This window comes from Notechis scutatus, chromosome 3 (genome assembly GCF_049901735.1).
Source record: "Notechis scutatus isolate UNSWTSFEM ecotype Mainland chromosome 3, rNotScu1.2, whole genome shotgun sequence".
NCBI lineage: Eukaryota > Metazoa > Chordata > Lepidosauria > Squamata > Elapidae > Notechis > Notechis scutatus.
Window position 1 is genome coordinate 39077064 of NC_142011.1, and position 12363 is coordinate 39089426.

The following is a 12363-nucleotide window of genomic DNA, read 5'->3' on the forward strand; positions in this document are numbered from 1 at the left end:
TGCCTAAAAAAATAAATAAATAAATTGTGAACTTGGATGAATATCAGAGAACAGATGAATAGAGTCTCCTCTTTATCTTCCCAACAGAAAAAATGTGAACGTTACTGGGTTGCTGTGGATGAATCCCCACTGCAATTAGGCCCCTTCTTCATTAGCTGTGTAAGTATGTTATTTTCTGTTGGAATTCAGACACCGAATTCTTCTTTGTGGAAATAAATGTCATTGAAATAGATTCTTGGTTTGCTTCCCATCAGGAGGCGGAAGAAAAAAGGAAGGACTATGTGATTCACAAGTTGAAAGTGAAAGTGAATGACAATGTAAGTGTGGGATGCTTCAGGAAATACGCTGACTTTCTGGGAGACTGATTACCCTGGGAAAGTATAATGCACCATTTTCTCTGATACATATATCTGTGAACATTTTGTGATTCCTGTATAGCATTCCCTTTAGAGGGCGTGCTTTAAGGATAAGAAAAACCAATAACATTCAAACAGAAACTATGCATGTCATGTACCTGCAGAAAGGCAATGGATTTTTTCTCTAGTGGATAAGAAGGGTTTAAGCAATCCTGTACTGGTGAACATTAATATTTCTTTTATCCTGTAAGTTCAGTTTGCATTCTGCCTCAAGGGTTAAGATAAGTTAATTGGGAAATACCCGAGTTAAACTAATTCCTACAAGATCCTTGCTTTGGGTGTCTTTTCTAGGAAATCAGAAGCGTCTACCATTTTCATTATAAAAATTGGCCAGACCATGATGTTCCATCTTCAATCAACTCTATTTTTCAGTTCATAAATGAGATGCATTGCTACCAAGCACACCATGATGTACCTATCTGTGTACACTGCAGGTAAAATTGCTTGAAAGTAGAAACCATTTTTAACTTCAAGAGAGCGGAATTGTTTTATAATTCTTTTTGAATATGAATATACATACATACATAGTAAAAGAAGGAAGAAGTTACTATTAAGTATTAGAGACAATTCAGGGTTGTGTGGTGGGTTGTTTTATTTTTTTGGGAATGCTGATGTGTCTTTTAAATTAAGCCCTGCAAATTGATTAAAAGTACTCAATCATGGGAGTAATAGAGACCCAACTCCTATCACTAAGAGAGAAGTTATTACGTGTTGTACCAATTTAAACTCCATAGGAGTTTATTATGTGCAACTGTATGTTTGCAGTGCGATTTCCGTATTTTTCTTCCTCTGAAGCATCAGACACTATTGTTGCTGGAGCTTATTGGATCACTAGGGTCCAATAAAAAATAATTAACTTGAACAACAAATTCAAATGCAAAATAGTATCATTTGCCCAAGCTGAAATGCCATCTTTGCTATAGTCATGGATGTTTGGCAGATTTATGTCATACTTTGCCTTTATAATGCCCAAGTTGAACTACATAACGAAGTAAAATTCAGTCATTGTAAGGTTGTGGCTAGAAACCTTACCTTACATAGAAATGTTTTGATGATGGTGGTGATAAAATATAAGAAGTAAATTTCAGTAGAGATATTTGGCTATTTTCAATCAAATGGTAGATCTGAAGATACAGTAAAGGATTTCAGAGAAGTCTGAATATTAGTTGAACAACCTACATTGAGAATAAATTATTGTTCATCATTCATTTAGTAATTTGTCATGTCTTTCAGTGCGGGCTGTGGACGAACAGGAGTGATATGTGCTATTGATTATACTTGGACCTTGCTAAGAGACAGTGTGAGTGCTTCCATATTGTCTATTCATGGTAGGAATTACCTAAAGTTATAATTTAATGTTCATGCTATTTGCTATGTGGTTGCTATTCCAGGAAAAAAAATGTTTTTTTCAGCAAATTGACATATAGTTGTGACAGGAATGATGACATCAGTGAGTCTTTCTATAACATGCAGTGCAAGTTCTTTAATGTAGGGGCCTCCAACCTTGGCTACTTTAAGACTTATAAGACAGCATGGCTGGCTGGGGAATTCTAGGAGTTAAAGTCCGCAAGTCTTAAAGTGGCCAAGATTGGAGACCCCTGCTATTATTAATGAGTATTCAATAGACAGATTACATAGCTCGGCCTTTCAAATGAGCAATGCTTTCTCTGTTTTTTTTCCTCTGAAGATTCTACCAATGAACTTCAGCATTTTTAATATGATTCAGGAAATGCGCACGCAGAGACCTTTGGTGGTACAAACTCAGGTATGTTCAGACAATTTGGTTTCTTTCTTTATTACAATGCCAAGCATTAGTAATGTTTCAGTTAATTGTATGTTATTAAATACTTTACACCATTTTCCATTAAAAGCACTCAAAGAAGCGAAGAAGCTTATTTGTCTGTAAAGACATCGCTGTGCTATAAGAAAATCTTGTGCAAGACAGTAATGATATTTTTTTAATACTAAGGGCCTCTTAGGGCTACATCAAAGAAGCAGGTGTTGATGCTTTCAGAAAAAGGGAGAGAAAAGTACAAGTTATCTAAGAGCTCTTTAATAATGTGTGTTAGGAATATAAGACATCTAACAGCTATTTGGGTTGGAAATATATAAGCCAGGATAGACATGTTAATACTGTCTCTTTAAGAGCATGCTAAAAACTGCAATTGGGTGTGGTTACTCAAACGGCCATAAGATGGAGCCAGAAACCTGGTTTGTCTTAGCCTTTGTCTCAGAAGAGTCTCAGTGAAGTGAGCGAGTCTGTTTTTCCTTCTGTTGGAGAGTATTGCCGTTCCTCCATTTTTCCTAATTGACTGATATTCATGGATTTGATGTAAGTCTGTTACTGAACTGTTTTTGACACTGAAATTTGTTACTGGATTTTCCCTGGATGAAGACTGACTGATTTACTTGTGAATGACTTTGGGCTGCTTATTTTGAACTTTGCTTAAACCTTTCTGGAAGTAAAAACCTACATTTACTGTACAGTGTATCTGTGTTCTGTGTGTGTATTATTCAAACACTTCTCTCAAATACGTCTCCCCTGTATGCGCTCATTCTCCTAACGGGGAATTACCTCAACAATGTGCGCTGAAGACATTTGCCAAACTGGTTGCTTGAAGAGCATATACTCCTTCAAATGCAAATCATTTCTCAGAATGATATGCCACTGTTGATTGAATTTATGTTCTCATCCTCCTTCTCTGTTCAGTTTTACTAGTAAATAAGCCACTGGAAATAAAGCAGAACTGCAATTTCCTCTTCTGTCTTGCCAAATCCAAATACAACATCCAACCATAGGAGCTTGTTAAAGGGATTCCCCCAACTTCAGTTTGGGAAGTATAATCAGTGCCTCTAAGATCAGATGCTAGAACCCATAAATGTATCTGAACTTACTTATATTAGACAGCCTAGACTTGCAATGTAGAGAAATGAATAGGCATTTGTGATGTATTTCCACATGACTCGTGGCTGATATTTTTCAGGGTCAGTATAAGTTGGTCTATGATGCAGTGATCGAACTCTTTAAAAGGCAGATTGAAGCATTCTCCAGTCATTCTGATCCTGTTGTTATAGAGGTAAGCCTTCCTGCTGGCTCTGATTGCAAATAAAGAAAGTTAATGTGACTGTTTTTCCAAAACAATACTGCAAAGTACTTATCTATATTTTAAGATCAATATCACATGCACTCAGGCCTGTATTCTTCCTATTCCTCTTTGCAGCTACTTTTGGTCTAAAATGTGATAACAATCTAAGATAAAATGAAATTTCATAGCTCTATTCATTGCCATCCCAAAGTGAGCTTAATAAAGCACCAAATTTTAATTAAGACAAAGAAGTAGCCGTCAAGCATTACACTAAAATAGGAAATAGATGAGCAGCTGGAATTTCCCCTAGATAAGAAAAGCCCTCTCCAGTTACTTAAAACTTAATTACTTCAGCTTGGATGTAGATTGACTGACACCTGTTCCCTTCTCTCTTGGATTTCAATCCTGCCATTTGTGCCATTTTGATTTTCCTAACTGATCAAGTTCCCCTTTTAGTTTGTTTCCTGGTTTTTTTCATAAAGTAGTTGATATAGTGGTGAGTAACAGTCTTTAATTAGCCATATGAGTTTTAGACAATGAGTTACAATAATTAAATTTGTTGGAGAGTTATGTTAGTCCATGATAATCCAAATCCATTGGATTGTATGCGAATGTAGCAAATTATCATTTTTTTATTGCTCTGGGACAAAAAACATGCTGTTTTCAGGTAATATCTTCACATACTGCAGTAGCAGGCATGGTCCTAAGATGGTAGTGGATATTCTTTTTAGCATAAAGGTAATGTTTTATCCTTTTATTCTAACATCAATCTTGCAATTTTGATGGAGGGCTTCTGGGACTGAAAATGTCTATTAGCTAGCAGAAGGAGATATGAGCAGCAATTCTCTTTTGCTTGATAGAGAAATCTTAATAATGTAATATGTGATAACTGTTTTTATTTGGGCTGTGACTAAGAAGTGAGTCTTGCCTCATAACCTGAACTTTTGTATCTTTTGCAGACTGGAATAAACCATTCTGTAGCCAATATACCTCAGGATCCAGATAGAGAAAAGTTTTGTATAAAGCAACCAGACAGGTAAAAATAAATATTATTCTTTAATGCAGCACAAAATCTGGATAGAAATAAGGACTGGAGAATTTTGTACTAAAAAGATTTACCTGAAGTCAGTTTCACTGAATTCATTGGAACTTCCACACTGTAAATCTCATGAGTTTCAGTTGAGTTCCTCATAGTTCTCTTCAGTTCTCTTTCATGAACATAGTCATGTTTGTACTAGTATGTTTGCACTTATAACTATTTCTTAACTACAGAGTGAATAAACTGATTCTGGGCCAATCATCCACCACTATGTAAGATTTCCTTAGAGAAATGGCTAAACAGCATGCACATCAGTGGCTATTAGCTGTGGTTACTAGATGAAATCTTGAGAATATTGGTCTATTTGGGCATTTCTAGGCTGCCACTGTTTTCAGTCCTCAGTTCCTCAAAAGCAGATTAGTAATATGCTGAGAACCACATTCTTGTGGCTTAACCTCTAGGTCTAGGACTAGGGGAAGAGAAAGTAGCCAGGAATTCCTACCAATTACGAGAATGGACCACACATAAACTTTTCAGAATTAGTGCTTCAAGTGGAAAGTCCAATTTCATTCAGATATGCTGAGCCAGCAGTAAATCCACTTGATATCCACTGGAATCATGAGATCAGACATAACAACAACTAATTCTGAAAATAAAAGGTGGAAATACTCTAAGCCTTGCTGAATTGACTTGTTTAAGCAATAAGATAGGCAAGATTTTAAATTAGTTGGATTTTGTTCTGGATTTTCTTATGGGGAGGCATCACTTGGGGGCACTTGCACTCTGAAAGAAGGATCTTATTGTAAAGAATCCAGGAGAAAAAAGAAATGGAATCAAGGCAAATCGAGGACAAAAAGTTAATGTTATTTGAATGCAATTCAAATGTATATTTAATGAAAACTAAATATAATTAATATGATTGCTCACCATGCATTTAATTTCCTTTTTCCATATTAAAAAGTAAAGGTTGGCATTTAGCAGCCTTAAATTGGAAAGAAGTAAATATTCTGGTAGAAAAATGCTAGAAGTGTATTGAAGTGTTAGCAACATTGACAGATGTTCAGAATATCTAACATAAAACTTTTCCTTCACCTTGCCCATTTTGGAAAATCTTGAATTACATAATCTCTCTTGCAGTTCTGTACAAGAGCATCAGGAGAAATCTCGGTGTCCCAATTGTGCTACACAAAGCTTAAACATCCTTGACCGAAACAGAGGTGGTGCTTCTTTGGTCAGGCCAGCAATTTCTGTTGGAGCATTGAACCCTACTGCTGGCAGAACCACAGAATGCGATTCTTGGTTGGCAAAACAGCCACTCCACAAACATCACAGTTTGGACTTCAGTTATTGTTTTTCGACTGATCCACTTCTCACTGTGAAAACGGATGATAAAACTGGGATCGGCTTAGATACCAAAGTGCACCCTACCCCAACCAAATCTACTCCTTTTCAACCAGTTTCACAGAAAACACTGCAGCCATTGACAAAAATGGATTCAGAATCTGGCCAGTGTGGAGGCTTTCAACTTGATTCAAACCTTTCAAACAAGCTGCCAAACAATGCCCGGCACTACAAGCTCAAGAATTTGTGCCACCAGCACTGTATATGGTCATCAGAAGACCCCTACTTTTCTTCTCTCTCATCAAAAGAACCCTGCTCCCCAGCACATCTCGAGTCTACTTTCAGTCCTCTTAGAACAGTTCCTTCATCTTCTGCTCTGGCCTTTGCAGACCAGTCTTTGGAGAGCTCAGAGACCAGCTACCCATTGTTCAACCCTCCAGCCCAGGATTCTAGTCCTTTGGATGCAGTCTGCCACAGTAAGTTTAAGCAAGGTTGCAGCATTATTTCATTTCGGCAATATATATGCTGCTCAATTCCAAGAAACTCTGAGCATCTTATAAATTAAAAAAAATTACAAAAGAATAAAAGTAACTGAACCCCTAAAGAAATAGCAATCACATTTCCTAAACCATAAATATACCAAGAGAAATAGTCTTAGCAGCAGTAATTGTTTGCTACAGGAAAAGAACTCATTGTAGCAACAATTTCCAAAGGCTGTTTAGAATAGTTTTGACAGTTTTCCTGAATGCTAACAGGTTCGGTGCTAACCTGACTTCAGATGAAGCACTGCTTCAAAGGAGGGACAGATGCAAAATAGACACATCCTCATGGTTCTCAGGGATTTCAGAGGATGCTGATAGTTGATAACCCTCCCTATTGGGTCTTACTGGATAGGCAAAAATGCCTGGGAGAAAATAGTTCCACATTTATCCAGGATCCAAGCCATATCAGAGTTGACAATCTACACCTTGAATCACACCCAGTTGCAATTGGCAACTGGTGAAATTCTTGCAGTTGTAGTGTTACTTGGGCAAGTTGGGCGGTGCCATTAACTAGAGCCATTGTATTCTAGACCAGCTGTAGCTACTGGATTATCTTCAAAGGCAGCAGATAATATGGGAGTTGTGCAAAAGTCTTCTTCAGGCTGGAGTATTTTTCTCAACAGAACTCGCAGCTTCCAGATGTTGAGATAGCACCTTTGTTTGACTCAGGATTGAGAACCCATCAATGTATCAGCCATAAATGATGGTACACCAATGTATCATCAGTTCTACTTCAGCAATATCTGGCCTGTAAATTATGAAATTTTAGCGACTAAATTTCCAAATTACAACTTAGCCTAGGTCAGCCCAGCCACAAGCTCTCCAATTTTGTGAGCAGCAGCTTTTTCAGTCCCAAACCTTTTGCATCTAAGATGTGTTGTTCTACTGAGCAATGGTCTCTTTCTTTGGTAGTGTTATTAGAAGCCAGGAAGATCCTGTTGATACAGCCTACCAGACTTATGACTGACAAAGTAAATTAATTGAATGAATCCTTACCCTAATCGAGAGGCAAGCAGATGATACCTGACCCTATGCCAGAAGATGACCTCTTCTTCCAGAGGCTTCATGTAGATGTTGAAGAGGAGGGTGAAAGAATAGCGCCTTTTGGTACTCCACAGAGGATCACTTTAGGACATGAACTTTCTCATGCTTTCATTACTGAGAAAAAGTGTAGCCCATAAAAGTGGTCCATTAGGATACATGAGTGATTATATCCAAACATTTAACAAATAAGACAAGGAAGTGTTACCAACCGAGATATGGTGTACAGATTGGTTATATAAAATGAGGAGGCTTTGATATTGTATAGGTGGTAATCCTGTTCTTTCCTAATATATCTTTTATTTTTGAATTCTGAATGTGACGCAGAAAATGTTTAGGTTCCAGAGTTTACATGATAGTCAAGAGATACTAGAACAATAGCAATAGCACTTAGACTTATACCGCTTCACAGCAGTTTCCAGCCCATTCTAAGTGGTTTACAGTTTCAGCACATTGTCCTCAATAATCTGGGTCCCCATTTTACTGACCTGGGAAGGATGGAAGGCTGAGTCAACCTTGAGCCAATGAGACTCGAACTGCTAAACTACTGGCAGCCGACAGTCAGAAGTAGCCTGTAGTATTGCAGTCTAACCACTACACCACCATGCAGTGGTTAGAATGCAGTTAGAGGACACAATATTCAAACCCCTGTTTTAAAATTAATTTTGATAAGCATAAATATTAGGAATCTAAGCGGAAAACTAATAGTTTTTCTTCAGGGAAAATCTTTTTATTCAATGTATATATTGGCAATTTGTTAAAGCGTTATTTGTAATATGGCTGAGCACAATGAGCAAAACCATACATACCGTATTTACATATTTTATTATTGCCTTAGACCAAATTCATACATACATAAATATAACCATAGAAGAGATTACATATGATGGAACTTGGGTACATACATTAATCCAATCCCACCATAATATGATTAGACCCAAGTATTATATCGTTTATGTCAATTTTTGGGTCCTGTTAATAATAACAAAGCCCCCTACAATAGATATAAAATTCATCAGGGTGACCTGGCACATTTGCTGCTAGAAACTTGTAATAGCCTAAGCAGAATATCAGACTAAAACCTGCAATGTAAGAGCACATGTTCTGTCAATTTGATCTCCTACCCCACCCGCAATTTGGAAACTTCTGACTAGTATCAATAAATGAATTGATTTTATTTGTGCAGCTGTTATGCCATAGCCAATTAATAAATTAGAGAATAATTAAAGGGACAAGGGAAAGGGAGAAATAAAAAAGAGCAAGTACTCCATTAAAAAAAGGACAATAACAAGCACAAAACATGCTTTCTCATGGGCTAAGTTACAGAAGCCAACCCAGACAAATTTCTGTTGACATTTGGCTGCAGACCAGGCAAAACTGGCTGAAGTCTTTACTCTTTTTTCCTTTGAGTGATGACAACAGGAAACTGAATTGTAACCGAAGGCTTGTTCTGCAAAAGAGAGAGAGCACGCAGAATTCCCCCCCCCCAGAGTTCTGCAGAAATAAAACAGTGAAGCAAAGAATTGAAATCCTTCATCACAATCTGCTCCATATGGCAAAAAGCAGATGATATAGATACAGAAGCAAGAAATGATCCTATAATCCTTATGTATGAAAAAAAGTTCTGAGGTGGAAAGAAATGGAATAATTTTTCAGCAGATGTCTATTTGGAACAGTGTAGATAGCTCTTCCATCTGAATTTTTAATACCCAGAACTTAGTGAGTTGAGATAAATTATTCCAGGAGAACTGGCTAATGATAATCAGTAATAAAAATTGACAATTTCTCCCTTGATTAATATTTAAGAAGCATGCAAATGCAGGGCAAATTAAAGTCTACAAATTTTTCTGTTTCAAACGATTAGCTCTAGGGCCATCTAGTGGTCACAAAGGTATATTAAAATGCACAGGTAAACCACTTTTATATTTTGGCAGCACTGTATATGCCTAACATTTTCATATTAGAAATTCAGATCAGAGGTGATATTCAGCAGGTTCTGACCAGTTCTGGAGAACCGGTAGCAGAAATTTTGAGCAGTTTGCAGAATCGGCAAATACCACCTCTGACTGGAGATTTTACAGTATCCTTCCCCTGCCACACCCACCAAGCCCCACCCACAGAACTGGTAGTAAAAAAAATATGAATCCCACCATTGATTCAGATGTTTGAAAATGTGAACAGACTCCAATAAGTGTTTGGCATTTTAGAGACAATAAAGATTGCTGTTCAAAGTAAAAGCAGATGTAGAGTGCTAGCTAGTAGCTTACTGATACTAGATATTTCCTAAATATAGATTTATAGATTTACCTATTGAATGAAATCAGATGATAATCATATTAACCGAATGGGCCTCAGAAATAGCAGCAATGAAAAGCCGTTCAAAATGGAAGCAAGGGAGGAACTGTAGCTCAAGGAGGGATGCATGGTTTCTGTCCAGAAAGCTCAGTGTTCAGTTTCTGGCATGTCTAGTTTGAAAGAATACAAGGGCAGAGAGCCCTCTTCTTAAGATCCAGGGGGCAGTCAGAAGAGAACACTGGTTTAGAACAGCATAGTGCCATATCTTTTTAATAATCAAACTTCTATAAACATGAACAGCTCTCGTACAATCTTGTTGTACGAGATTGTAAGATCTTGTTGATGACCCAAGCTCTGTAAAGGACCTTGGAATACTCACCTCTAATGATCTAAGTGCTAGAGCCCACTGCAACTACATAGCCAAAAAGGCATTAAGAGTTGTTAACCTAATCCTACGTAGTTTTTCCTCTGGTAATATCACACTACTAACCAGAGCATACAAAACATTTGCTAGACCAATACTCGAATACAGTTCATCAGTCTGGAACCCTCATTACGTATCTGATATTAGCACAATTGAGAAAGTCCAGAAATATTTCACAAGAAGAGTTCTCCACTCTTCTACTCGTTGTAGAATACCTTATGCCACCAGACTTGAAATTCTAAAACTAGAAAACCTTGAATTACGCCGTCTTCGGTCTGACTTAAGCATGGTATATAAAATCATACATTGCAATGTCCTACCTGTCAATGAATACTTCAGTTTCAACCATAACAACACAAGAGCACACAATAGATACAAACTCAAAGTAAACCGCACCAAACTTGATTGCAGGAAATACGACTTCAGCAATAGAGTGGTCAATGTCTGGAATACTCTACCCGACTCTGTAGTCTCTTCCCCAAACCCCAAAAACTTTAACCTTAGACTGTCTACTATTGACCTCACCCCTTTCCTAAGAGGTCTGTAGGGGGCGTGCATAAGCGCACCATCGTGCCTACCGTCCCTGTCCTATTGTTTCTCTTATTCTTTTATTTTTCTTATATGTACCCATTTCATGTATTCACAACTATGTATACACTTATACTTATTATCTTGTAAACAATTGGCAAATCAAATAAATAAATAAAATAAATAAATAAACAATACACGACTCTCTTGTGAAGATTAACCATGGAGGACCGGCCCACTAGATAGAATTTGGTATTTGGTTTTAATAAATCAGTACTGAAATCAATTACTTTTGTAAAATAGGACTATCAGATCTGTTCTAGAAAAATCTAGAAAACCATTAGACTCTAGAGGAAAGCAATCCCCAACCTTTTGCCGCGGCCCGGCACCGGCATCAGCTGTGGCGCCGCGCCCGGTACCGGCATCAGCTGGGCGCCATCTTTTTGATGAAAAGTGCTTCCGGTGAGCTTTCTACCGGAAAAGCTCACCGAAGCGCTTGGCGCCCGCCATCTTTTTGATGAAAGCGTGCTTCCGGTGAGGCTTTCTACCCGAAAGCTCACCGGAAGCACTTTTTGTGAAAAAGATGGCGGCGCCAGCAAGCGGACCGGTAGGAGTCTGCAGGAGTTGTTCCGCTGACGGTGCATCAGGTCCCCCGACCGGTGGTTGGGGACCCCTGCTCTAGAGGAAAGCAAGAACTTTGAATTTTCAGTGTTTGTTTTTTTTAATGCCATCTAGTGATCATTTAGATACTGCAGGCCAGATATGGCAGAACTTAGTAAAAAGGAAGGCCTCTAATCTTCAGGTTTTTGTTTTTTTTTTAAACTTCAGGTTCTCCCCAGCATGACGAAGATATTCCTCCTCCCCTGCCTGAGAGAACCCCTGAATCTTTTATTGTTCTTGGAGAAGAGAATGAGTTCCAGCAATTGGGTAAACACAACGTAGGCCCTTGGGTCTGTTTTTTATTGCTTGGAAACTTCTGCTATCTATAAAGTTATTTTAAAAATCAGTCAGTTTTAATTCCTGGTTTTTATTATTTACAGATAAACCTTTGTTAGCAGTTTCAGATGATCAGCTACCATCTAAAAACAACAAATCAAAAATCTCTACGGAATGGAGCAGCGTGTCTCAGCTGAGATTTTCTGATGACTCAGTAAGACTGAGACCCAATAAGGTAACTGATTTAAACAAATTCTGCAGCATTGTTCTACCAAACGCCTGACTTTGGTCGAATAAAGGCTACCTCTTTGATAAACTAGACTGCTATATGGCAGGTTCAGCAGGTTCTGACCAGTTCTGGAGAACTGGTAGCGGAAATTTTGAGTAGTTCGGAGAACTGGCAAATACCACCTCTGACTGGAGATTTTACAGTATCTTTCCCCTGCCACGCCCACCAAGCCACGCCCACAGAGCCATTAGTAAAAAGAATTGAATCCCACCACTGCTGCTATAGATATATAGATATCTGAATTCCAGGGGTTGAGACAAAAAGCAGGTTATATTCCCATTGAGTGAAGCAAGGAGTAGCAGGAATCTAGACGTGATGAGCAATTTCCAGAAATTATTCCAGCAGTTGCTCTTTCATATTTTCTGTCCCAAATGGTCTGAGACCTGAACTTCTGGAACTGGAATTAGAGAAGACGTTTGAAGGGGT

The 12363-nt window shown here is 38.0% G+C and overlaps 1 protein-coding gene across 6 annotated transcripts in view; it reads left to right on the forward strand.

The window, feature by feature from the left end:
• PTPN22 (protein tyrosine phosphatase non-receptor type 22) overlaps positions 1-12363 on the forward strand; it is a 42275-nt gene that overhangs the window by 22126 nt on the left and 7786 nt on the right. For all 6 annotated transcript variants that reach the window (XM_087959570.1, XM_087959572.1, XM_087959569.1 and 3 more), the window contains 10 exons: positions 88-159; positions 255-317; positions 708-850; positions 1650-1716; positions 2104-2181; positions 3401-3493; positions 4462-4538; positions 5679-6358; positions 11541-11639; positions 11753-11883. In XM_087959570.1, the coding sequence (XP_087815696.1) occupies positions 88-159; positions 255-317; positions 708-850; positions 1650-1716; positions 2104-2181; positions 3401-3493; positions 4462-4538; positions 5679-6358; positions 11541-11639; positions 11753-11883 (1503 nt within the window). The remainder of the gene's footprint in view (positions 1-87; positions 160-254; positions 318-707; positions 851-1649; positions 1717-2103; positions 2182-3400; positions 3494-4461; positions 4539-5678; positions 6359-11540; positions 11640-11752; positions 11884-12363) is intronic.